At 38.2% G+C, this 27,932-nt stretch overlaps 1 protein-coding gene across 3 annotated transcripts in view; it reads left to right on the forward strand.

Annotated features, from left to right (window-relative positions):
• Nucleotides 1-22,007, forward strand: part of LOC111869391 (LIM domain kinase 1) — a 37,438-nt gene extending 15,431 nt beyond the window's left edge. For 2 of the 3 annotated variants that reach the window (XM_023860893.2, XM_033753403.1), the window contains 8 exons: nt 4,122-4,254; nt 5,285-5,538; nt 6,397-6,625; nt 8,896-9,153; nt 10,615-10,887; nt 14,931-15,085; nt 16,872-16,978; nt 18,463-20,819. In XM_023860893.2, coding sequence (XP_023716661.1) covers nt 4,122-4,254; nt 5,285-5,538; nt 6,397-6,625; nt 8,896-9,153; nt 10,615-10,887; nt 14,931-15,085; nt 16,872-16,978; nt 18,463-18,653 — 1,600 coding nt within the window. In that variant the 3' untranslated portion in view covers nt 18,654-20,819. Of the gene's footprint in view, nt 1-4,121; nt 4,255-5,284; nt 5,539-6,396; nt 6,626-8,895; nt 9,154-10,614; nt 10,888-14,930; nt 15,086-16,871; nt 16,979-18,462; nt 20,820-21,993 lie in introns of those variants that run through there. The other variant, XM_023860892.2, reaches the window with a different exon arrangement.
• The last annotated feature ends 5,925 nt before the right edge of the window (nt 22,008-27,932 follow it).

Here is a 27,932-nt window from a genome sequence, read left to right on the forward strand (position 1 = left end):
TCCATCAAGAGAAATCCTACAAGCCACCCCAGTTCTTCGTCATGTCATTGACGTCAGTATCCTGTCCCCAACCACCGGTTCTTCTTGTCTACCGCACTTCCTAGTGCTATTGACCTCAAGGTTCCTGGATTCTCTGGCCGTTTTCCCCCTCCCTTAATCAACACAACACCATATATGGTCCTAATCGCTCCCCACTGCTCCCATTGGTCCGTTCTCCCTAACTACTTCGTATATAAGCAGCAACTTTCACATCCTATCACCACAGCTACTGCTCTCCGCATTCCAAGCCATTCAACTGCTCTGAAGATGGAGGCGCTACGTTCCTCCGAAACGTCGGCCAAAACAAAGAATACACGGTGCCTAAACCCAGAAGATGACTTTCTTCTTTGTAGAAACTTGTTTATTTTGCAAGAGAAGGATAGATGAGGAGAATGGTTTGAGTAAATCTTGAATTTCTGCTGCTACTACAACTACTACTGCTGCTACTCTGTTTTCACCATAATGTATAGACCACAACTGTCTTTTATGATGGGAAATTTGTACTTTAATTTTCAGTAAAAATGCTAATTGAAATTTCCTAATGTTACAAAGTGTCATTCTGTCTCAAAAAGAATGCATTTCTCAGTAAGCCTAATTCATGATTCATGTGCTTGTGATGACTTTTCACAAAGTTCTGAAATAAAATGTAATCAAATGTGCAGAAGGAAACTGGAAACAAGCAGCAGGAAGAAAGCTGCACTGTTTCTTAAAAACTGATTGTTGGTTTGAGACTGCAGAAGCCAGTCTCATGGAGACAAACACTTCTCAATGATCATTTCAAGACCAGAAAACAGAACATTTCTGGAGATCAAAAGGGGTTAATAAATGTGTGCAGTATAAAACATTGGATGTAAGGTGTTGTGCCTGAAGCTTGCAAAAATCAGCTGTAGTGCTGAAATTCCTGGAGCACAGTTTAGAATAAGGTCTCATTTTAGGGTATTTTTATTTGTTGTGTTTTTCATGAGACATGCCTTCATAAGTTACTGTATCACCTGTTGGGATGAAATAATGCTATTTCTGTTTATGTTTGTACAATTTACACCATCATGCTGTAATAAAATGAACAGATGTAAAATTGGGCTCATGTTTCTGGTAGGAACAATTCTGTGTAATGTATATTTATAGTTTACCCTGTCTTTTTGAGGTACATATTTTTTGATACATATAAAATTGAAATGCAGTATTCAGATGACCTTGAGTTTGCCATAAATCTGCAGGGCACACCACTTGCTGGTCTTGCATGTGAACGCTGTTGAGGTGTTATGATATCTTAATTTCGTTTATTGTGTAAAAACTTGGATTTAACTACATCCTGTTACATAATATTACCATAAATGTTGCTAGATGCCCAGCTTGTGAATGCTGCAGTTCTAGCCTTATGGCCAGGTCATATTTTGACTGGTGGCCATGGATATAAGCATTTGCGTGTGGGCATTGCTATCCAGTTTGTTTTAAATTCATTTGCTTATAATAAAGTTACGTATGTTGAAATATATATGCTTGTGTAAACAATATTATGATATTATGTGTATATATCTTTAAATAAGTTGCGTTTGTTTTGGATGTATAAATTTCATGCGTTAAGAAGAAGTGATGTTGAATTTCGTTCTTTAATATTCCTTTGCATTTTTGCTGAAATGTTTTGTATTAGTTTCATCAATTCCTGCTACTTTTTATGTCCACATGGATTTGTGTGAACAAATTGAGTATTATATACAACAGATTTTTTTTTGGCAGGGGTCATGTATTAATTTCTTGAACTGGAATGTATTTTGCTGTGCCATGCTATTTTTGTGTTCAGACTTTAAGATAAAATGTGTGACCCAATTTGCATGTAAGTGCAGAATGTGGAAGATGAAATGAAATATTGGTTTATTAAAGAATACAGTTTTTTTATAAAAATTAATATCTGTTCTAATGTGTTAGCAGATTTTAATATTTAGTTTTGTGAAATAAGAATCATATCTTTAGCATGGTTGACAATTGACTTTATTGTAAGCAAAGTTCAGGATCATTTAACTTGGCCAATTCAACAAAAATGGAAATTGTTTCATTGTTGTGTTTATACTTTTCTCTTCATTTATTTTCTATTTTTATAACTGGAAAATTAATTTTCTTGGTAATTTGGCTTCAGGCACATTTTATTAAAAGTGTCACAAAAGCCTGTAATCAGAAAACAATTTAAAATATTTTAACTTGTTTTGCCACTGAAGACGCCGTTCGGATTGTTAATTGGTTTATTTAACAACCTACAAGTCGTAACTACAATTGATTATGACAGTGTTACGGGTTTACACACTACAACCCTACACAATAGTCTCTTCACTCTATCTTCAGTAGGCTTCAAATATTTATAACGCAGGAGCTATGCAAGTGTCACTGAATTACACACTCCCAGTACCTTCTCAGTTATCACAAACTATCACTGATTATCACATAAATTCTTCTGATCACACATTCAGTTCTTCTTCTTCCACGGCTGCTATGCTTCAACTGAACTTATAACGTCCTCTTCACGTTCACAATTCACTTGCTACAACTGAACTTGGCGACTGCTAGACTTACACTGCCTCCGATTGCTCCGAATACTGACTGGCTTCGGAAGTTGCTACATTTCCACTGACTTCCTTATGCATTCCAGTCTCCCTTATAAACCCTCAGGCGGACAGCGGAAAACCCCCCTCGCTTCGCTGTAGTGTAAATGCCGTGTTTACAGGCGTTGCTGGGCAACACTGTCGAGAGTTGTTTATTGCTGTGTAGCAGCCAGTGCGCTTCAGCTCGGCTATGCACGGCACGGAGAAACACCACTTCTCTTACTGTTTTGTAACCTCACTTCCACTGTTCCAGAGTCTGTCTTCGTGGTAACTCGTTCCACCTCCCGTTGCCCAGCAATGGCTAGACATGTCACAATATTCATCTGCATTCTGTAACTTACGAGTAATCAGATTTTGTTGCTTGTTTCTGTTGGTATTTAGTAACAAGAAAGCGTATGTAGTCCTTAAAGTAAAGTGGCATCTCTTAGTGACTGAAGTGTACAGGTATGTTAAATATGTATCATAATTGTGCCAGAGATAGTTTTAATTGTAAGATTTCACCAAAATCAATCATCACAAGTGCAGTATGGGTGTGGTCATGAATGCATAAGTGGACACAGCCTCAGCTGGTGATATTTCAGTGTTTCATCTCACAAGAAGAATGATTAAAGTAGAGCATTGGATTTGTAGTGGAGGTAACAGAATGGGTACAGCAAGCTGCAGTTGAAGATGAAATTGATATATACTGTTGCTAACTTCATGTTTTATCGTTTTACTCATTTGCTGTGTGCGTTAGTAGTACAAGTATTATGAAGCAGGGAGCACTGTTGAATATGTACCAGAATGACATTATATAATGCCTTGGCAGAATTTGCACCTGTAGCCAATTTACTATAAGCACATTAATGGATATAAACAGAAGCGCTTCAGTAGTGATACAACACTGCACTGTTTTGACTGAGTTCAAATAATAGGAACATTTAATTCAAATTCACTGTTGATGTAAAAATTTATGAAAGTGCTTGACTTTTTCCCATGATGAAGGAAAGGTAAGCAGATATCAGTCTTGTTACTGGAAATGTTGGCATGCTTTATTTATAACCTTAACCTGAAAAGTTTGGATCAAAATTTTGTTAATTAAATGTGTAATGATATCACATATGACTTCAAATTTTGTCATAAGTTTTTATATTGGAGATTTGAGTTTACATTATTATTTTGTGGGATATTAGAGATTGTTTGTGCGTTTTTCTGACTTTTGTTCATGATTATCCCATAAGGAGATCAGTAAATCCTGAAATATTGTAAATTAATATCTGTTATTTATAAATTAGGAAGTTAATGGCTTGCAAAGTTAATCTCTCCACTAAGGGACACTAATGCAGATTAAATTCTTGAAGTCATTTCAGAATTTCTTGAGAGTATTTCTTCCACAAAAAATATATATGTTCTTCCTGTTTCCTCTGTTTCTAAGAAGTGTGGTTCTTGATTTGCAAGTATTTAGCATGATTTACATTTGTAATCTTTATATGAGCATCTGTTCTTCAGGTTGGACATGAGCAGTGATCTTATGTCGTTACATATTGGGGATCGAATCTTGGAGGTGAATGGGACTCCTGTCAAAGATCAGCCCATAGAGAATATAGAGAACCTCATTCGTTACTCTGACACAGTCTTGCAGGTAGGTCCTTCGAGGATTATTTCGTTACGTCTTGTATGTGGATGAAATTTTTGTAGATCAACTGGATTTAAAATAGTTCTTTGACTCTTACTAGAGAAAAGTATAATAAAACATTCTAATTTTGTTGTATATAATCAGAAAACTAATTTGGTTATTAGATTAGTAACATCTGTGTAGGTATACATTTATCTGATTTCGTTGCTTTCAGCTTTAATTTAGAATATGCATTAAAAAGAAATTGAAGGGTTAACATCTGTTATAATTATGCTTGAACCTAAATATGACACTTGTGGTCGGACACAAAAAGTAAAGCCAAATTGCTTTGGGTCTCAAATGAATCTGATGTTTTAACATATATAGTTGATAAAATATTATCACATGTTAGGGGTGAATATTAAATGTGGTATGGATTGGATGATTGGATTTATTGGCATCTTATACACACCATTCAAAACTAAAGGCAATTACAGCGCTGCCACTGATCTCCACACACACACTGGGGTTCTCAAGTCTGCACTTGTCACATCCTGGTAGCAAACTTCAAGACAGCAGTTATACCAGTCTCACTGTAACTGCATCACACATTAAGCTTTCTTTTGCACAGCCTAATTCCTTTCTTGCCATTTCTTCTCAAACATCTTCAGCTGCCATCTCAAGAGATTCCCTCAATTTTCTTCTCAGCTGCCTGGAAACACTATTTCCATCCTTATAGCCCAACAATGCTTACATATTCATTGCTGTGGGAACCTGTTTACCAAGTCATTACCTACCAGTGAACGTCTACTCTGTCTGCTAGTCTCGCTTTCAGGTGTCATGTCACAGTATCATTAAGTAAACTAAGATACCATAAATGCAAAAATTGTTACGGGCTGCAGTGTGTATGGACCAAAATGAATTTAACCAGATTGAGTACAAATTTAATCAGAAGTCAGGTTTTATGTTAGTTATACATGAAGATGGTTTAAAACAATTTTTTGCTCCCCGAAGTAGTTAGACTTTATTTCAAGCAGTTACATCTTCTGCATTACAGCTGACAATTGAACATGACCCAGATGCCCTGAATCGGCGACGGCCAAGTTTTCCATATCCTGCATCAATGATCACCCCTCCATCTGCACCTAGTACAGGAGTGTGTGGATCACGGACTCATCCACCTGATCGTGAGAGGCTATTTAAGCGACGTGATGAGGGATACATCAGTGGCTCTCGCAGTAGGCAGCTTCGCCGTGGGAAAGGGAGCTGCAGCAAGGAACGTTCTTCTTCTATGTCTCGGCTTCTAGAAGGGTTAGTGGGGGCGACAGAATTATGTGTATGAATTGTATGGATTTTTTTTTTGCAACAGCTGGAATTAGAAATGCATAACATGCATCTATAATCAGAAGTGTGTTATGTAAAATAAGAGATATAAGAAGCAGAAAATTCCATTGTGAAAACACAGATAGAAGGCAGTCAACATAAGCAATTTTGTTTCAGCCTTCTGTTATCTTCACATTGGTGATATTCATTATACTGATGAAATGTTGCAAGTACCACTTCTCTTTGTCTCTCTTTGTTGATGATATGTCAAGTGCTACCCTCTCTTTCACAGCTTTGAATTTGTAATTTTTGTTTTTCCTCATTGATGTGAGGGGAAGGAACTTCTGTAGGATGAATTTATATCTTAAACAGAAAATAAGTGTAAAAGAATGGAGGTATTATATTCTCACATATGGCATAATGTATAATTCAGAATGACTAAAATGTTGGTTTCACTTTAAATATTCTTAGCATTTGTTGCAGCTTTGAAATATTTGTGCATGCATGTATGTCATTTCTTTTACTTTGGTGCATTTTTCTTGAGGTTCATCAGCATCCAAGACTATGCATGTCAGTCCATAATCCATTTTTTATTTAGCGTTTGAATTGTTGAACAAGTGGAAGAAGGTTGCATTCAAGCTGGAGGAATACTAATCTATGATCAAAATCAGACATTTATTGTCAAAAGTGTTGCACTTCCTAAACATTGGATACTAAAGCTTTAGGAGTGACTGGTTAATGGATTAATTGCTGATAAACGTGTTCTGACATTCTTCCTCCATCCTTGCAGACCCGTAACAGTAACACTGAGCTTAATGTTTTTTTTTAATACACATCTGTAAACAGGTCACCTCCAACCCGTGAAACCTGTGACCTTTCACGAACCAGGTCTTTTAGAGTTGAACCCAAGAGTCAGCGTATCTTTCGAGCATCAGACCTTGTGAAAGGAGAATTGCTTGGTAAAGGTTTCTTTGGTCAAGTGTACAAAGTGACACATCGAGACACAAGTGAGGTTATGGTGCTGAAGGAACTATACCGAGTAGATGAGGAGGCCCAAAAGAATTTCCTCAAAGAGGTGAGTAGCAGATTGAGTTTGTCAAGTTTCAAGTTCAGTTACTTCTGAAACCACTGCATTATACATTACAGGGCCTTGATCGTCAAGTGCTTTGTCCTGAACTCATAATTTTTGTGTCAGAATATATTGTAGCATCACATATTCTTGTAATTCTTGTTATATGTATGTGACAAAAAGAAAAGCTGCGTGTTTTTCCAAGATCGGTCATGGAATGAAATTAAACATCCTCATATGTTACATTGAATGGTTCTAAAATTCTCTGCATCACTACTGTCTGTTACAATAAAGATGTCAGTGAGCACAGTCCCCCACTCCTTTGCTACATGAACATATTGTCACGTGTCGGGCGTATATCGCGACAAATAACTTCACGCTGTATTCGATGTAGCGAATTTTATTTCACACTCGCTCTTACAATCACCCAAATTACAGATTTACGATTACTGCTATCTGCAGTATCACAGATAGTACACTCCAAATGCCAGAATACAACTGACTGGCTGACTCTACGTCTCGACTCGGCGGCTGTCACAGTGCAACTGACTCAGTACAACTCAGTACAACTACTCTGAATAGCCTTCGCTGCGCCCCATGTAGCCTCGATCAGACCATACGGAAAACGGCCGCTGTTACTATCGTAACGTCACCGCTGTTGACTCGCGTTGCCTAGCGACCGCGATATCCCTCGGTGACGTCACCGCGGAGGGGAGTGGCGGGGCGGGAACTCGCCTATTACCGTAGTAACGCGAGCGTTACGTTACCGCCACGTACCGCTGGGGAGGTAGGGGTCAACATGTCACAATATAATTACTTACATGCCTTCCCCCTCTTTGCAGCCCCAGTGTCATCTTTGTTCTGATAGACACTATTATTATTCATGGCAGAAAATTAAAAATATTGATGTGGGGTAACTTATAATTGCAGGATAATCTTAGTGACCAGGTAGTTTGAATGTTGGCCAAGTGTTAGAAAATTATTAGCAGAGACAAGATGGGAGACACAACTGGCCCTGCGGAGACTAAAAACTGTAACAGAAAACGGATAAAAGTCTGTTACATACTAAGGAAAATTGATTGAATGGATGTATGATGCCTGACAGTAAAGGGATTAGCCTAATTCTGTAAAAGAAGTATTTTTGTCACTAATCATTATTTGGTATATTGTCCATTAAGTTCTTTATTTTGCAGCATCTCTACCATGCCAGGAAGCATTGCTAGAAGTTGTTTTCTGAAAGTTATTTCATTATATTTCTCTTTTTACCTACAGTAAATTAAAAATGAAGCCACAGGGGATAATATCCAGAAAGAATGCTATGTATTCTGACACAAGAATTTTATTTTGTGTCCTGTGGAAAGGATCAGGACTATGTTTGGCCAAAGAATTGTTCTTTGTTCATTAAATTCTATGCAGTAATCATTTAAAAACATGACTATTTTGGAAGGAAAAAATAGTAATGGACGTTTCCTTTGGTGTCAGCGTTCCCTTCAGTTCTGACCCTGTGTTTTTGTTTGTTTGTGTGTGTATGTGTGTGATTTTTCAATAAAGCTTTGGATATCCCTAAGCTGTCAATGTGGTGATTTGTTTCTGGGATATATTGTGAGAGACAGTTCCCTTTTAATCACCATCATTAGACTGATTTTCTTCATATTCCAGTTCTCTTTGGAATCAGCCTAAGAGCTTCCGTATTCATATTCATTTCATCTGCTTGCTTCTGAAAAGTCCATTGGCTACCAATCTGTCATTCTTCTGATTTTCACACGAGTTCATGAAATTGTCTGACTGCTTTACATTGTTCCATCAATATAGAGATATCTTGATCTACATAAAATTCTGCACTCTATACCCTTTATCTTTTGTGTGTGTGTGTGTGTGTGTGTGTGCGTGCGCATAAGCATGTATGGGTACTCACACTCGCCCATGCTTGGTGAAGTAACAGGAGCCAGTGGTGAGTAAATATTTGTAAGAAACATCCTATAAGAGTACTGGGAACTGAATATTACTGAGTTTCAAGTGGATTTATGTTGTATTTTTTGGAGTCCTGTATGTTGGTTTTTTATTAAAAAGGTAAAAGGTATATTGCTGAGTTTATAACAGAAGAACGAAGCTCCATTTAGGCAGAATACAACTACTGCAAAAGCAATTGAAACTAAATTATATTATTCAGCACTCATGACGCATGCAGTGTCATGTTTTGGTAGACAGTGACACATGAGTTTGGTCATCTGTCAAATCATGCTTGCTTTGTTCTAAATTTATGATTATGACCCTAGGTGGCGGTGTTGCGCAGCCTGCACCACAACAATGTCTTGCGTTTCATTGGAGTCCTGTATAAAGACAAGAAGCTGCATTTGGTCACAGAATTTATTTCTGGCGGCACCTTGAAGGACCTCATTCATGACCTGAATGAAGCTCTGCCCTGGGAACAACGAGTCAACTTTGCCAAGGATATTGCATCGGGCATGTCATATCTCCATTCCATGAACATCATCCATCGTGATCTCAACTCTCACAATTGCCTTGTTAGAGAGGTACATCATTGTATTCTTCTTGGGAGTGTAGAAAATTTTTGTATGGTTTTGGATTAATGAATTCCATACTACTCCTGTAGACTGAAATTATTTGCTTCCCCCACACTATTGTGGTGGTGTGTATGATACAAATGAGTAGTGCTTTTACTAAGAAAATACATTTTAACCCTTTAAAAACAGAATGTACTTTAAATAATATATAAAAATTTGGTTCATGTCTCACAAGAAACACATTGTGAAGTGTATCGGAATGTTCCCGGACTAGGTCAACAGACAGATGCTGGCTTAATTACACAATTTTGGCTGCCATCTCCTTGGGAATGTATACAGCAATCCCATCGGTTTTTCCATGCTTCATGAACACCATGGAAGTCATTTTCCTTAATGCTGTTGAGTACTGTTTTGTAATTCCTTTTGGATGTCAGACGTTGTTTCAAAATGTCATCCCTTCAGTTTCATTTTCAATTTAGGAACCAAAGCAAAATCACAGGGGGCTAAGTCTGGCAAGTAGGTAGGATGAGGAACGATAATCATGTTGTTGTTAGTCACAAACTGGTTTTCAGGGATGTGTGGGTGGATGCGTTGTCATGATGAAGGAGCAGTGCGGTGCACAATCAAATTTTCTGTTAAGATCTCCTGGCAAACTCCATAACTGATCCCAGCAGTATCTGTGAGCTTGTGGATTGATGGCAACGATCTTAAAAATGTTTCAACATTTTCTGTCATTTTGCTTGTGCTTGGTCACCCTGAATGTTTGTCATCTTCACCTGGCACTTGACAGGCCTTGAAACATGAATGCCATTCAAAAACCACTGTCCGGCTTGAATGTTCTCCGAAAACTTCACGTAGCATTCCCGGGGTTTTGATAGCAGATTTCATGAGCTTCACGCAAAACTTGATGTAGACGCTATGTAAGATTTGAGGCTTTCACGGCGGTGACTATGAAGAAANTGTAGACACGTTTGTCAAATTTACCAACCATCGCAGACACAACGAAATGTGAAATCAAAAAAGCACTCGTGTAAAAACAGTGCATGTTCACAGCATGGTGTCACGTGGCAGGCTGATGCAATAGGCTTGTGGAAGTGTGACCTTGGTCTCCCTTCTTATCTTCTTTCAAATGACAGTATCAGCCTGGGAACTTTCTGATACCACCTCATACATCTCCACTACAAAGACCAACTGGTTAATGATGTTTAAGGAAATAATCTCTGTTTACTGTGAGAACCATACAAAACACAGATACACTATGTGAGCGCAATGCAGAGTTTTAGTATATTAAAGCAGGTGGTGCATATGGTAACCACTGGGCTTTAAAGGGTTAATTGTATCATTATGGGGGGTTGGAAAAGACTTGAGAAGGCTTTGTCACAAGATGACAGACTGTTATGGAAATACCAATTGGTGATAGTTATTATGATAATATATAGCAACAAAAAGATGAATCCTTATTCTCTGTAGGACAAGACTGTAGTCGTGGCAGACTTTGGGCTGGCACGAATTATCTCTCAGAACAACAACTCAAGTAGTGGGGGTGTTGGTGCCAGCATGGCAGACCGACGTCGTTATGGCAACAAGAGAGGCGGCAGTGGTGGCACCGGAAGTCGAAGGTGTGAACGTAAAAAACGATACACAGTGGTGGGCAATCCATATTGGATGGCACCAGAGATGATGAAAGGAAATAAGTATGATGAGAAAGTGGATATTTTTTCCTTTGGCATCGTTCTCTGTGAGGTAAGAAATTGTGGGAGTCAGTCTTGACTGCAGGTAGAGGAAGTCTGTTACTTGCAAAGCTGTTCTATGTTTTTATGCATTATTTTCACAAAATACATAATGGTTTGGTCTTGTCCATCCAGTAATTTCTATTAATTGTTGTATTTTGAGTCTACACTAAAAGCTGTTAGACAAATTTCTTTTTTGTAAGATTTGAGGCTTTCACGGCGGTGACTATGAAGAAAGCAGTCTTCTGGGATTTGCCACCATGTATCTGTGGTGTTAACCGACGTTTCGGAGGAACGTATCGCCTCCATCTTCAGGGTAGAAGAAAAAATATATAAGAAATCTGCAAGCAAAGAGACCATGAGAACCGGTTAAAGCAGACTGTCTGTTTTTACCGGTTCTCACGGTCTCTTTGCTTGCAGATTTTTTATATATTTTTTCTTCTACCCTGAAGATGGAGGCGATACGTTCCTCCGAAACGTCGGTTAACACCACATATACACGGTGGCAAATCCCAGAAGACTGCTTTCTTCAAATTTCTTTTTTGTTCATACTGCTCCAATAGACTTTTTACTTAACATGACAGTCAAATAAAACTTTATCTTCTTCCTCGAAGATTGCTATGTATACAGAAAATTGGATCACGATGAAATATGAATCTCAATATACTGTAACGTGTCTGGAACCCAGAAGAGTCACTTCTGTGGAAACGCCAGAATAGACCATTGCATAATAAACAACAATTGCTCTACTGTAGTTCTAACAGGAATCTCCACGGATACGACGAATACGCAAAGCGTTCCCACAGACAACGCGATAACAATGGGTTATTGCGTAGGAAACGCGGAGCCAACAAAGCGACGTTTCCACTGCTATAACAGAGGATTCATTTGTCTAGCAGCGGCCAAGGTTATAAATAGCCCAGCTTCGACGAGAAGTCTTCAGTCTCGGATCGCCTTCGGAGAAGTCAGTCTTGGAATAGCCGTCTAAGGGATCAGCCTTGGAACAACCGCCAGAGGAGATAGTCCAGCATCGCCGAGTTATTGTGAGCAGTGATTGTAACACTGCAAGTGTAAATGACTGTAAAGTGTGTGTAAACGAGCGAAAGGAATAAATTTGCTATATCAGGAGACCCATGTGAACTTATTTGTAGTGTGACACACGAAATACGCTACATTGGTGTCAGAAGTGACTTCGAACTTTAACACGCGTCCTACAAAAAAATGGAAACGCAGCAGATGTTGGAACTCCTGCTGAAGGAGATAAGCGCCGGCCAAGAAAAAACAGATGAGATGCTGAAAGAGATGAAGGCCGATAGGCAGGCGGAGAAGAAAGAACTGCTGGCCTTAATGGAGGCAAACCAGGCCAAGGCCGACGCCCGCCATAACGAGATGATGGCCAATTGGAAAGCCTGGGGGGAAGAGAGGAGAACTTCCCACAAGAAAATAGTGCCCGAAACAGATGAAGAGCCGACCTCCGTAGAAACGAAACCTGAGGCGGCAGAGCATCAAGAAGTCCCTGTAGAAGACGCCCCGAAAATACCGGTTGGAGAACCGAAGAAAAGGCGTAGGGACCAGAAACTGGCCGCGGAGTGCCGCCGCCAGACAGCGAAGGATGCAACACGGGTAATTCATAAACCCCAGAAGGAGTTGGCCGTCGGCCACAGAACGACATCCCGTCGCGCGACAGTGGCACGACGTTGGAGAAATGACTCCAAGAAGGAAGCTCCCAAGGGAACCTTCGGATGCCAGTGTAAAGAATTGGCCGTCGCCCGAGAGACAAGACGCCGAGAGAAAGCGGCACGGAGAACGCCAATAGACAAGAGGATGTCCCTCCGTGCAAAAGTAGCATGACGTAGGGGACACATCATGGGGACCAACCCAACTTGGAACAACGTTGCAAGGGGAGCCCCTAAATGGCGAAGACTTCAGGTGGGTCCAGAGGGCAATATTAGAGTAAAAAGCGCATGCACAAAGCAGCGGCCGCATCCAAAGAACGAGAGGACAGCCAGCCGGACATTCAGGAAAATCATCGGGTTAAAACTTGTGAAGTTACCAGCGGGACTTCCCAGCGAGTTACCGAAAACTAGACACTGGACACTGTGGAGGGGGTGACCCCCCCCAAAACGGAAAAAGGGTAACGGCCCTTATGGGAGGAACCGGTAGAGTACCGGCCTCCCCAACAAAGATGAATGAAAGTGAAGAATGAATGTGAGACAACGAGTTCAACAAATCCTCGGCTACGGGAGTGCTCGGGGGCGAGCACCACCGAAGAGAGGGGCGGATGCGGTTAGACGGACACCGCACAAGGATGCCAGCAGACACCAAGGCCGAATGCAGACGTTGCCAACAGAACACCGCGAATCGAAACCGAGGGAGAACCTTTAGGCTGTTCGGGGACGAACAACCTTTAGAAGCGAGCAATGTAACGTGTCTGGAACCCAGAAGAGTCACTTCTGTGGAAACGCCAGAATAGACCGTTGCATAATAAACAACAATTGCTCTACTGTAGTTCTAACAGGAATCTCCACGGATACGACGAATACACAAAGCGTTCCCACAGACAACGCGATAACAATGGGTTATTGCGTAGGAAACGCGGAGCCAACAAAGCGACGTTTCCACTGCTATAACAGAGGATTCATTTGTCTAGCAGCGGCCAAGGTTATAAATAGCCCAGCTTCGACGAGAAGTCTTCAGTCTCGGATCGCCTTCGGAGAAGTCAGTCTTGGAATAGCCGTCTAAGGGATCAGCCTTGGAACAACCGCCAGAGGAGATAGTCCAGCATCGCCGAGTTATTGTGAGCAGTGATTGTAACACTGCAAGTGTAAATGACTGTAAAGTGTGTGTAAACGAGCGAAAGGAATAAATTCGCTATATCAGGAGACCCACGTGAACTTATTTGTAGCGTGACACACAAAATACGCTACAATACATTATGGTGTAATTTAAGGACTGTTTTATACCAAATGTGTGATGCATTGCTCTAAAACATGGTGTGGTAAATTATTGAATTTGTTATAAGAAATGATAATAAATGTGAAATAATTTAATTTCCTTCAATTTTGATGTGCTAGGCTCATTGCTTCATCCACTTCTGAATATGCCACTGAAAGTCTGAACTTTCAGAGCTGCTTTGCTGAATTTCATGCACATACATTGTTTGCTAAGGCAGTCAGTGATGAATACAGTAGCCATAGTTGTTGCCTGTGAAGCTTAATTTATCACTTACCTAAGCTGGCAACATTAGTCTGTAATATGATGTCATCACTAAACACATATGCTTGTACTGCTGTCATGCCTACCAATATAACTCCCCCCTCAGTATAAATTCAGTCACCAGACTCTTTGGCCAGATATGATGTATTATGTTTTAACTGCATAGCTGACATCTTGTCTTACTATGTATGTGAATGGCAGACAGCTTATAACTGGAAAAATGTGTATAAATTTTACCTTACACTGTATGTCAGAAAGTACTTACATGGCATGATACATACATTATGATATCAGCATACATTTTTTCATTATTTGCATTTGAAGAATTAATGAATCGTATCAATTTGCATATGTTCTCCACTCTCATGCTGTTGATTGTTAACACCGTCATATTGATTGCAACTAATGGAAAGGAAGATGGTATTGCCGTGTTTAAGTTAATGTTATTACCAGTACTTGATTCCTTGCTTCTTCTTCTGACAGTCTGGAATAATTAGAAAAATTACAATTAAAATATAAGTGGAACTACGAAAGAAGATTATAAATTTAAGACATTGTGAATCTTCTCTCTATAATTTCTTGAGTAGCTGAGCAACTGTTGGCTTCTTGAGAAGTCAGGTTTGTGTATTCATACCTTTTCCATAGTAAATTATCTTTTGTCTGTTCTTCCTTGGTAGCTGTTAGGTTTGTGTTTTTGTACCTTTTCCTCAGAAAATAAATTGCAGTATTCTGCATAATAGTGGATATATGTTGAGACTGGAAGACTTCACGATTCATGTTTGGGAGGCTGTTGTTTTGTTTAGGGATGATGAATTACTGATAAGACATGGGTTTATACAGATTATAGGTCGTGTGCATGCTGATCCCGACTATCTGCCTCGATCGTCAGACTTTGGTCTGAATCAGCATGTATTTCGAGAGAAGTTTTGCTGCCAGTGTCCTGAGCCATTCTGCCGAGTGGCCTTTCTTTGTTGTGATCTGAATCCAGACAAGAGGTGAGATGATAGACTTACATTAATGCAGATGGATTGGGGAGCTTTACATATGTGGGGCAATCCAAAAGTTTCCAAAATTTGAATTTTGCGCGCGAATGGTTATTAGTACATCGAAATACCGCTAGGTGTCTCCTCACACATCCTTCTTAAATCAGTGTGGCAAGCGGCGTCGAGTTCAGTGGTTGGGTTTATTGTTGGTGAACATATTTCCATTGTTGTGTTTCCGTGAGTTTGCGGTTTTGCGATGGCTGACCTGAGAGAGCAGTGTGTCTGTATAAAGTTTTCTTTCAAATTTGGGAAAACCGCTGCAGAAATGCACCAAATGTTGAAGCAAGCTTTTGGTGTAGACAGTTTAGGCCAGACACAAACTTACAACTGGTATAAGCGTTTTAAAAATGGCCGAACATTGACTGATGATGACGATCATTCGGGACAGCCATCAACAGGCAAAACACCAGAAAATGTCACGAAAGTTAGGGATCTGATTCTGCAAGACCGTAGACTAACCATCCAAGACCTCTGTAACACCTTGGGACTAAGTTATGGTACATGTCAACGAATTTTGTCAGAGGAACTGAACATCAGGATTGCAGCGAAGTTTGTGTCACGACTGCTGCAAAATGAACAGAAGCAGCATCGCTTGGAAGTCTGCAGGGAACTTCAGCAACAGCTTCAAGAGGATCCAAACTTTCTTTCGAAGGTTGTCATTGGTGACATAGGTTGGGTTTATGGCTACGACCCTGAAAGCAAGCAGCAATCGTCACAATGGAAGAGCCCTTCTTCACTTCGGCCAAAAAAAGCTNAGGAATTTTTGGCTAAAAACAAGATGGCAGTTGTTCCCCACCCACCATACTTGCCAGACTTAGCTCCATGTGACTTCTTTTTGTTCCCCAAGATGAAAATCAAGTTGAAGGGGCGAAGATTTGATACAGTTGAGGAAATTCAAGCAGAAACGCATACAGTACTAAACACCCTAACAAAGAAAGACTTCCAGGATGCATTTGGAAAGTGGCAGAAACGCTGGGATAGGTGTATGCGCTCCCAAGGGGACTACTTTGAGGGTGATGGTGCAGAATAAGATCTAGGCAAGATGTAATAGTTGTTATTAATATATTTTGGGAACTTTTGGATTGCACCACGTATTTTGGATGGCACCATTTTCAGCAGCTGTTGTAGTGTCAAGTGAATGAAGTAGCTTTATTGAAAGCATTTATTGAGCATAAACAGGACCTTCGATTAGACTGATGCAGTGGCATGTGACCATCCTGTTGGAAATCAGCAGCCTACTAGCTGCCATCCTGCTCTATAAACAGATGGCAATAAGAATGCAAATAGAGGAATGTGTTATAACTGGCACAGAACTGTGTATTTAAGCCCCCTGTAGTAGTCATTTCTGTAATACGTTGTAGTACCAGTACAGTATAGTTAGGTATGACCTGAAACTCAGTACAATGCAAATTCATGTTGATTGGGGTGAAGAATTGTCATTTAACTTATGTCTGAGAAAGACTGTCATTGTAATATATCCTTTTACTTAGAAATCTGTTGCTCAGTTTGAATTTATTTTAGTTGTAGACTGTAGGCTGTAAATTCTAGACAAAACATAATACACTTTAACATTTTTTGGGGTCGTCTATTTGCAAGTGGCAACATTGTGATAGTAGTTAAAGCAAAACTGTTATTCAGTTACATGTAGATGACTGTTATATTGCTTCTGTTCTCTGTGCATGTGTCTGTACTCTACCCTTTATCCAGCACAAGTGAAGTTTATATGTTCATGCTGCAGGCCACCTTTCGAAGTAATGGAAGTGTGGCTGGAAGGCTTGGCCATGCATCTGTCTGTTGGAATGCCCTTACCTCAAGACTTAGAGTTTGACATTTACAACTACACAGGTATGTAACTTCACTTATAGTAGTTTAATGCATTTCTGACAGGTATTTACCAATCAAGAAGCAGTAATTTCTATAGACTTATTTTAGCAAGACAACAGATAAGTCCAAGAATAATGCCAAATAAATAGATATAAATTTAAATATTGTACAGACTCACCTATAAGACAAGATTTTTTCCTTTTTATTTTAATTGAAAAATTTGGAATTGCGTACAAATGAAGGACACTAACAGACCAGAAATTATTCAGTGATTTTTGGAAATGTTGATACCCAGATACTGTGCCAGACCTCAAAACTCTGCAGTATGGTACTGATATATTTTAAAAACAGTGTTCAGTTTCCATTACTCTGTCATTCGTTCTGAAATATTATTTTATTCAGTTCTGTATGTTTTGAGCTGTTAGATCATAGCTAATGACTCCTTTTATGGCACATTTTACAATTTCACAACCTCCATAGGATGCGATTTTGTATTTCCTACATCTTTACTTTTATGTAGCTGAAGGGAATGATGCTTGAGAAATAACACTGACTTCAAAAACATTTCCCAAATTGATACACTGTTGTACAGCAAGTGTCAAGGGATTTCACAGTTCCCTGATATTACTTTAGATTACAGTAGATTAAATTACAGGGGGAGGCTTTAAACAAACTTTGCACTATGGCTGTGAATGATCCCCATTCTAAGATTAGCTTTCTAGAAACCTTGCACTTTGGATATAGCACAGTACTTTGCTTGATGGGCTCTTTTGATAACCACTTGGCTACATGAAATGGAGTCCCAGGGACATATATATGAATTAGGTTAACCATCACACAACAAATATACTTGCTTTTAATGTTTTACAATTAGACTTTTTATTCCTGCTACATGTTTCGGTTGTACAAGACCATTATCAGGCAGTTAACATAGGAATACGTTTAGCTATTGAACTACCAATATGGATCCAGTCCAGCATGTGTCATATTATATAAGAACGAAGAGTTTTCCTCAAGTTGGTATTACAATTAAAATAGAAGATACAAAATAAGATAAAAGTTAAAATATAAAAATGAAATGTATACCGTGTGTCAAGCTATATTAGGTGATATAAGTGTTGAATATATTATGGAAATATTAAAAATATTTTTAAAGTATTTAAAACTATTGTCTATGGGAGGCCCCAGGGGTTGAAATCTTAAAATCAGCTAGAACCTTGCTGACACAAAGGATGTGTGAGGTTGTTTCATCTTTGTTATGGCACCTTCTGAAGGTGTACTGTTTACTAATCCTAGTTTGAACAGGTGTCCTTTTAAGTGTTAATGTCCCATAAGTAGTCCTGTCAAATGTTTCATCTGGTTTATATTTAGTTTTAATAGTTCCCTAGTTCTTCTGGGAGAGGATTCCAAATGGAAGCTCTTTGCATGTGTATGAGTGCATATGGATTTAAGGTATTCTTGGTCATCTCTGTTTGTTGTGAAGTTCGATTTTTTTACCTTTGTAGGTCGCAGCCCAAGTTCGTCTGAATCTACAACACCAGAAGCTTTAACACCATCAGCAAACCCACCTTCTCTCCAGCCAATTAAGGAGGGATGCTGTCAACAAAGTCACATAGTTTCCTCACCTCGACCTAAAGCTGGAGGCGGAACTACACCTGTGCGATCTTCTTCTCCTGTAGAGAGTACTGCACTCTGATTGGCATGAGGGATCATATTGGATGGTGTATCAGGTATTTCAGCATGGCAGTTACCCATCTAGTTAATAACAAAATACTGTTGCATTTGTATGATAAGTCAATTGTTTCCTTTTGTCACACAGTATTTGAAACCACAGATGAGATGCTGGTACAGTACCACGTTACTAGCAGTATGATCACCTACCTGTTCTTTTGTAGTTGTATTGGTAGAGTTTTTGTTACAAGAACTTTCATAAGAGTATATGTTACTGTATTGGCTTGACTATAAGCCACTCGTCTGTAGAAGCTGCACCTGAATTTTAAGAGGAAAATAATAAAAAAAATTAATAGATCTTACAAGATGCAGCAGGTAGTGCTCTTGATTATTCCTTGAGTTTCTTACTGCAGCAACACTTTGTTAAGATGATTTACTGGGACCAAATGTACCTATTGCATTTAGTGAAGGAAATGCCAGTTGGGGAAATTATTCTGTGCACTTTCACTGCAGTTACTTGAATTTACTTTTCAGATTTGCACATCAGATGTAAAAGAGAAATTTAACTTTCACATATTTCTCTGTATTCTCCACCAGACTATTTTTGTATGTTTGATTGGAGGCAGAAATGTCTTCTCTGTGAGTATACTGTACTTTATTTCCAGTATTTCTGAATTAAGGTAAGAGAGCTCTGAAGGTGGTCTGAGACAGCATTATAGTACTCTGCTCTCAAGGTCATTCTTGGACTTTGTTCATTATCAAAATTAAAATTGTAAAATGTAAATTATTACTTATGCCAATTCTTTCAGTAAGAATTCTTATTTTGTACTGTTTACTTCTATGAGGAGATATGTTCTTGTTGAACACATTTCCAGTATTTCTGAATTAAGGTAAGAGAGCTCTGAAGGTGGTCTGAGACAGCATTATAGTACTCTGCTCTCAAGGTCATTCTTGGACTTTGTTCATTATCAAAATTAAAATTGTAAAATGTAAATTATTACTTATGCCAATTCTTTCAGTAAGAATTCTTATTTTGTACTGTTTACTTCTATGAGGAGATATGTTCTTGTTGAAAATTCAGGATCTTCTGGTGGTTGCTGTGAAGACTGCTCTCTTCTGGGATGTGACACCATGTAATATGGTAGACATGTAGCATGCTACATCACATCTTAGAAGACTGTAATCTTCCAGTGTTCTTTCTTTCTTTTGTGGGGTATGTAATGATGCTGTCATGAACTAGACTATGTAGTGTCAGATCTTTTGGTATGTTCCTTCACAGACTGCGTTAAGGCTGAAAATAGAGACTTACTGAGTACTGTACTGTGGCTGACTGCAATAGTATTTCTGGTAATGCACTCTGTGGTTTGGAAATATGTTGGTCATACTGATTTTCCATGAATGAATGGACCATATGAAACATAAGAGGTTATGTGTAGTGTGTACTTGGCCTAGAATTTATGAAATTTGGAAGTAAATGATTTGCTTATATTTCACTGTTCCCTCTGATCATTCATTTTTCTCATGCCTTCCCTATTAACACATAATTAAACATTATTGTTCTAGTAGTACATTTACAGTTGCTACATCATCTCCTTAAACACCATGTTCATGTTATTGAAGAATTTTGGACCAGCCTCTATTCAGAATTGGGGGTTTTTATATCTTCTGGTCAAAGTGGCCATGGACATTAATATACGTGGAGCTTGCATTCTTGACTTGAATCCTGACTAGTATATGGATGTTATTTGCATTTTCCACTGCAACTAGTAATACTATTTAATATGGTAGGATGACTCCACATCCAAATAAAAGTAGTTCAGGTCAAGGTAACTGTTGGAGGTATTGCCCAGGTTTGTGCCATGATCAGATATATAGGAGCCATTGTCTGTGGGGGAAATATTGTGATCCTTCAAACTCTGCTAAGAACCATAAGCTGATTGTTGGTACATGAATCCGATGTAGGTCAACCAGTGAGTTATCAGTACAGTGTTCTAGATGTGTACTCCATTGTAGCTACTACTGCTCAGGTACTGTTTGAAATTTATAATATACTAATCATTGATCTGTTTGTTGTCATCTTTGCCTGCTGTGCACAGGAAATAACCTGTGAAGCATGCTAGGCTTCTTTATCAAAGTAGGTTTATGTTATTATATTATATTTAAGCATCCTGTTGCACTCGATACGATAAATGATATAAACTCCGTCTCAAGTGCAAACAATATATTTTGTGTCTTTGATCTTGCTTCCCCACACTACATGTTTTGGCCTCAGACGGCCATCATCAGGTGTATAACACTCACGTCGCTGTCACACTGCACCCAGCTCAAAATTTTAACATCTAAAACACTCTCCCTGTCATTATCAACTTCCACTCCGTTGATAGCTGTCTGGCTCGTAGATTATTTCACACACGTTAATTTTACTTTATTGTAATGGCACCATAATAAAATCTTTAGTTCTAATTTTAAAACCTTTAAATTCTTTCTCCAAATTTTAAAATTTTTTAAAATTATTAGGGTTATTCGCCCTATGTTTAAAGTGCTGCAGCGGCTAGTTCTTGTTTCCACACTGTATAGGTGTTATCNATTTTAAAAAATTTTAAAATTTGGAGATAGAATTTAAAGGTTTTAAAATTAGAACTAAAGATTTTATTATGGTGCCATTACAATAAAGTAAAATTAATGTGTGTGAAATAATCTACGAGCCAGACAGCTGTCAACGGAGTGGAAGTTGATAATGACAGGGAGAGTGTTTTAGATGTTAAATTTTGAGCTGGGTGCAGTGTGACAGCGACGTGAGTGTTATACACCTGATGATGGCCATCTGAGGCCGAAACATGTAGTGTGGGGAAGCAAGATCAAAGACACAAAATATTGTTTGCACTTGAGACGGAGTTTATATCATTTATGTTATTACTTACTGCTTTCTCATATTACAGCATTGACAATATCAGAAAATGGTTTGGTTTCATATTATGATGGGGAGTTGTTACCCATAATCCAGAAAAGTGTTTTTTTTTTAAATTTCATCAGGTTGTGCACTTCTCCCACATGGAAGATGAGAATGTAATTGCACTTTAGATTGAAACAAAGAATTCCAGTTTTCTTAAACATGGCTAGCAATATTGATTAAATGTAACACAGTTGTGGAAAATATGGTTCAAGATAATATTAGAATGGCCTAAATGAATCAGGTATTGTGGAAAGGTGTCTTAAGAGCTTTTCTTTCGCTGATATGACCAATTTTGTCCGTTATACCTTCTGCCATTTGTGTAATTATTCACATTACTTCTGTCTTTTGTTAGATTCTGATCAGCAGTGTTCACCCATGGCGTAGCCAGTAATCTGATTTGTTATTTGTACAGGACTGGGCTGAAAGGCAGTACAGCTTCAGACAGGATCATGTACACAACTGTGATTTAATTTTTCTATGCCCTGCTTCTTGTCCCTGTACCCTCTTGCTGCTTCATTCCAAGTAAGAAGATGTGACAAAGCAAGGTTTAGATTGTGGTATTTTTGCATGTGGCACCTTATTATCTGGTAGGTAGATACCAGCATTAATGCCTTGAAGACTAGGGCATCATGTTCCTCCACAGTGTTGGGGACCACCTACCAGACTACATGGTGTCATAAGTGGGATCACAGACTAAATTTTCACTGGCATGAGAGCTTCAGATTTCATAAAGCAAGGTTCTTCAGCTGTCAGCTGTTAAACAGAAATTAACACAGTACAGATTACAAGCACAGAAATTTTGGTATTGTACGAGTATTATATGTATACAAAATTATAAACTTAAAACCGTATTAGTAACATTTATTTATTACTTTATTTATTAATTATATGTTGCCATCATTGGTGCACCTTTAGTAATAAATAAGTAAAAGAATTTAAATACATCTATAAATCATTTGTGCTTGTTATTTAGATCATCGTACATGGTAAATGGTATGCAACCATTCATGTGTACGTGGAGAATCATTGCAGGAAGCCGATGAGATATTTCAGTTATTTGCCCAGGTAATGTAACCAGATATGGCACCATAATTCAATAAAAACTTCAACAGGATATGAAGAAATGATATTGTGACACTTGACCTGAAACACTTTGGGTTTCTTATTTGTATAATTTTTGTGACTATTACTTATATTTTGATGTAGGCGGAGTCTGAAAACTTTCCTCCAAGTGAATCTCAGCGTTTGCATATAGACTCTCTCTGATATATCTTAACACTTTCATGCCTGTAAACAACAGCAAAGAGATGCCATGTCCAAATTACTGTAGAAATTTTTACCATTTCAAACTCTGTTTTGAGAGTCAGCAGTTTTTCTTTCTGAAAATTCTTTGAGCAGGTAGTTTCTTTTTCTGTTGCTAGATGGTACTTGTATCTGCATTTTGCAGTTACTTTGATGTATGTAGATTATTTGCTATTTCTGTCTCTATTGTGAAGTACTACTACATGTTAATGTGTTGCATAAAATGGTGGGGTGGAAAGTGAGCTGGCTGCCAGTGGGCTGAGAGTTAAAGTGCTGATGAGGGTGGGGTGGGAGTTAGGTGAATGTTCTTGCCAAGAATGAGAAAGAAACAAAGTTCTGAATCTCATGTTACATTCTGACTTCCATGAGAGAAGTCTGGCAATGGCAAGCATTGGTTAAAATACCAAAGAAGTTTCCTATTCGAGCTTAACAAGGAATGTTCTGTCTTCTTGCGAAATGCAGGTTGGATATATGACAAACACACTAGCAAATTTCCATGAGGGTTCTCACATTTCTCATGCCATTCTTTCTCCACGTGATCCATAACTGATTATCCCCGGTGTTAGTATGGCCAAAGCACAGTTATATTGATTTACAGTTCAAATATCATGGTAGTCACATTACACAGTGAGTTGGGGGGTCTTGCTGAGAGGCCATCTTGGTACTGCAAGATTCATTTTATTTAAATGTCAAAGTACTGTTGAATGAATGGTCTAGCTCTGAGCAGTGTTCACTGTTGTGACAAAGTAGAGCAGACAAAAGATATTATATTTATTATTCTCATGACTATACTTAACAGGAGAATGATTTTTTATGTTATTCTGGAATCTCTTGATCACCAAAGCTCAGTGAAAGAATCATCATGGTGTGTCCATCATGGGTAGATAGCAGGCTCCCACATGGCCTATGAGATTCTCTCCTGTCTGCTGTCTCTATGGGTGATTTACTTTCACTGGAGTGATGATTCTTCCTTGTTTGTAAGGAAACTGTATCATATGATGCATTCCAAAATGATGATAAACTAAATATTTGCACTAACTGAATCAGGCTAACTGTAGCACATTGAACAGTCATTATTGTTGTATGGACAGTATTTATAAGATTGTTTTTATAATCATTATTTTGTACCTGTATATATTAATATAAAGTGATAGTGTTTTATGAATGGTGCCATTTCAATGTGTAAGGAGCAAAGCACTCCTGAATCACTTATTGTTATACAACATTGTTTTCCAGCAGTCACGCTACATAACACACATCAGTGCCCTAACAACTTGTTGTAAACAAATCTGTCATGTATGTTTTCATCTTCTCTGTAAATTAAATTGTCACTGTGCAGAGGACAATAAGACTGTGATCTGAAGTCATGTACATAGAGCTGTGGGCTCTTCTTGCACAGAACTATAAGGATTTACGCAGGGCTGTGCAGACTTTCAGCTGAAAATAGTGTGTTTAATCATAGGAACTGCTGCATGAAGGTGTAGACAGTTGTTGATACAGTTGCTCTTATTTTGCTTGTTATGTCCTCGTAACCCCTGAAGACTGAACTGTCCCTTCAAGCAGTACTGAATGTCAATCCTGCATCTGTACTTTGATGTGTGAAATCAGAATAATCAGACTTGAAGGATAACAGACAGACTTACAAATTCATAACTGTAATATTCAAAATGGTAATGAAATTACCATTTGCAGATCATATGTATCAGCTGTTGAAAATCATGTGAATTAAAGAAGCAGTATATTATACAGGAACTGATAATTATATCAGTAAATGAAGAAAGAGAATTAATTTATCAGGACAAGGATCTCTGGTCCTAATTGCATAAGATCTTCGTGGATACTGACAGTGATTTTCTTCATCGATATTTTTATACTTCTGTGAATTAGGTTTCTTCCATGGGATAGGATGAATTGCAGTAACACCCCACAGAACATTGTGGTGTGGTGGATGCCATTTCTGCTTCATATATGAGAAGCACCCAGGTTGAATTCCTGTCTGTAGTATATCAAGTACTGTTCAACAGTGGATCATAAAGGTTAATACACGTACATTATTGTTGTACTATATATGTGACCTTTGACATGCAGAATATTGCTGCACTGTGGAGATACTTGGAAATTTGCACAGCCCTGAATTATACAGTTGGATTGTAAGAAATAAATTATAGAGATGGTGCTTTCACAATAATAGTAATATAGATTTAACTGCTAGCAGGTTGTACCAATGTAAGTTGTAATCACACTGGTGTGAGAGGTGCTATTTACAGTGGTTCCCAAACATGTTTCAGAGATTTGTAAATACTATTCACACACTTATTTGTTGGCATATTGGCTGAAACATTCATGATTTATCATATTTGTTTAGTTGGTTCTTCAACCTGTCATAATCTTACTAATTGAAGATTTTAATTTGGGTATAAGTGAGTGTATCCTGTATGATTATGTTTGTTTTGTTTATGCTGGTAACACATACTGCTTGGCTATCAAAGGGCTCAGAGGATTTTAGAAATCAGAAATTTTGTGAAGGACTTCATGTGGATGGTATGTACATTTAAGCAAGCTCAAAGTTATGGACATCTTTGACAAGTGTATCACACAGTGAGGACTAATTGAGCCAGGGTATCCATGGTGGCATCCTAGTGCTTTTTTGATGCCATGGCACTTTGGGGGGAGGGACCCAAAACTGATTTATAACTTTTTTTCCTCTCTCTTCAATTGGATTGTTCTGATGTGTGGTTTAGTATAACATTTATTGAAACATGACAGTAAGATTGATATTTCAAACCATTCTGAAGTTGTAATAGGAATGTCAGTGGGTTAAAACTTGCCTTACAGATATTAAATTTGTGGAATTAATATTACTGGAATTAGGTGTACTTAATTTTTGATGCTGCTTTTAGCAGCCTTCAAGAAATTGTGTGGGAACTACTGTTTTTGTAACCTTGCAAGGCTGATCTGTAGCAAATTCAGCTAGGCACTGGATTCAAAAAGTTTGACCTCATGACTCCAACCATTTTGTAGCCTCTGATTTCCAGGTTTCATTACAATTCCATCTGTTAGGTTTTATACATTTCTTGTAGCTGAACTCAGGGATAGTATGAATGAATAAACTTTTACTGTGAACTTCCATACTTCATCTATTGGTTCTTATGTGTACTACGACATAGAATGTCCTATATGACAGTTATATTAGCCTCTTAGATTGCATATCTCAATGTGGAAAGATTGCCAATCTCTGCAGTTGCAAATGTAGTAAAATGGCCAGTATTTCCACGTGTCATTTTGAATGCCTGTGTTTTGCTTACATGCATTATTTGGCCATTCAATTTTTGCACTGTAGTTAAGAAAAGAAAGTATCTAAACCGGTTAATACCCCCTTGAAGTCCATGAATTTAAAATGTGTCTTTTTTTTATTTATTATATCAATCAAGATATAATGATAAATGTAAACATTTGTTATTTTATTTATAATATTTTCCAAAAACTTGCTATTATGTCTGTCTAGATGATTTGGTTGCAAAATCTGAGCCACAAAGTTGTCTTTCTTGCATGTGAAGAAGTCATAAGTTGTCTTATATTTTTCATCACATAAGATCGTTTCAGCAGTCCGTTGCACTTTCTGCACTTAATGGCTGTTATAGGCTATAGGTATGTGCCTTGACTTTTGTCTGTTTCTTCACAAATGAGATTCTAATAGGATGGAATAGTGTAGTGTAGGCTTGTAATCTCTGTTTAGTTTAGGTGTAACACAAAGCGATAATTACAGAATTCTAAGAATATAGCTCAGCCATGATGCAACTAACTGTGCAAGAAGATTTTAATGTAGTTTCCATAGTTGAGGGAATGGGCATTAATCAATATTAATATGCTTAAATTGAATTCCAGCTACTCTTAACACTTTTGTGAAACAGAATTTTTCATAGTTACAAATCAGCTGCTTTCTACTTGCAGAGTTTGGTATAAAGAGAGAAGAAGTAGGACCCTCCTATGGTTACTGAGTTTCAGGTGATGATCTCATCATAATCTACAGTGTTGAGAGTTGGTTGTAAGAACTTCGTTGTGAAACCTGGAAATCGATGGAAAATCACTTTACATTTCCATTGTTACGAGTTCTGTTTGTAATACTGTTGATGGGTTCCATTTTGCTACTTTTGTACAGCCATAATTTGTAGTGATGTACTAAGTATGACAGTTATGTTGTGTGAAGTTTTGACATGTTTCAGAATCTCGCATCCTTCTTCCCTTGCACAAGGTTGCCACATCACTGAATGGTCTTGATCTAGTATGAGGTTGTCACATCACTATAACAAGAATTTTTTGAATTAGGGTGATGTAATTAGGTACAGTTTGTATTTATGTGCTTAATGGAATGTCATTTTCTGTATTAAATTGTCATGGACTTATTTGAAGAAAAAATCTGGTCAGGTTCTATAAGTTAAGAGGGAGTGACATTTGTGAAAGTAAAAGCCCACAAGCACATGGATAAAAGGAAAAATTATGTACATTTCTCTTATTATATTGTCATATGTAGGTTGTTACGCTTGGCGAAAATAACGGGTTCTAGTTCGGATGATTGGATTTATTAGCACTTCGGTTACACTCTATGTCTTAATTACAATTAATACGGTGCTATCGCTGATTTACACACTTTCCATATACTAGGATTCCCAGTCTTCACTAGTAATCTCCTAGCAACGGAGCTCAACACAGAACCTAGCACTTCAAATCACTATGAAGTCTTCTTGCTATTTCATCATCAGTCACTCTGTAACCTCGGAACTAAAAATTCTTCTCGACTCGCTCCTCCAGATTATGACTGACTTGTAATTGCCCTTGAACTAATTTTGTCACTGCATTCACTTCCCTTATAAGTACTCTTTACAGACCCCACAGAAAACACTTTATCTGTTGTTGATGACATCACCGCTTATGTGGAAGTGTGTTTACCAAGCCGTTGCTTAGAAACGGGTTGCATAACCCCATTGATCCACCTCTGCTTAGTGTGGACGACATAGAAAACACAGCCTGATCTGTTGTTTCATAACCTAG

The sequence above is a fragment of the Cryptotermes secundus genome, unplaced genomic scaffold (genome assembly GCF_002891405.2).
Source record: "Cryptotermes secundus unplaced genomic scaffold, Csec_1.0 scaffold584, whole genome shotgun sequence".
NCBI lineage: Eukaryota > Metazoa > Arthropoda > Insecta > Blattodea > Kalotermitidae > Cryptotermes > Cryptotermes secundus.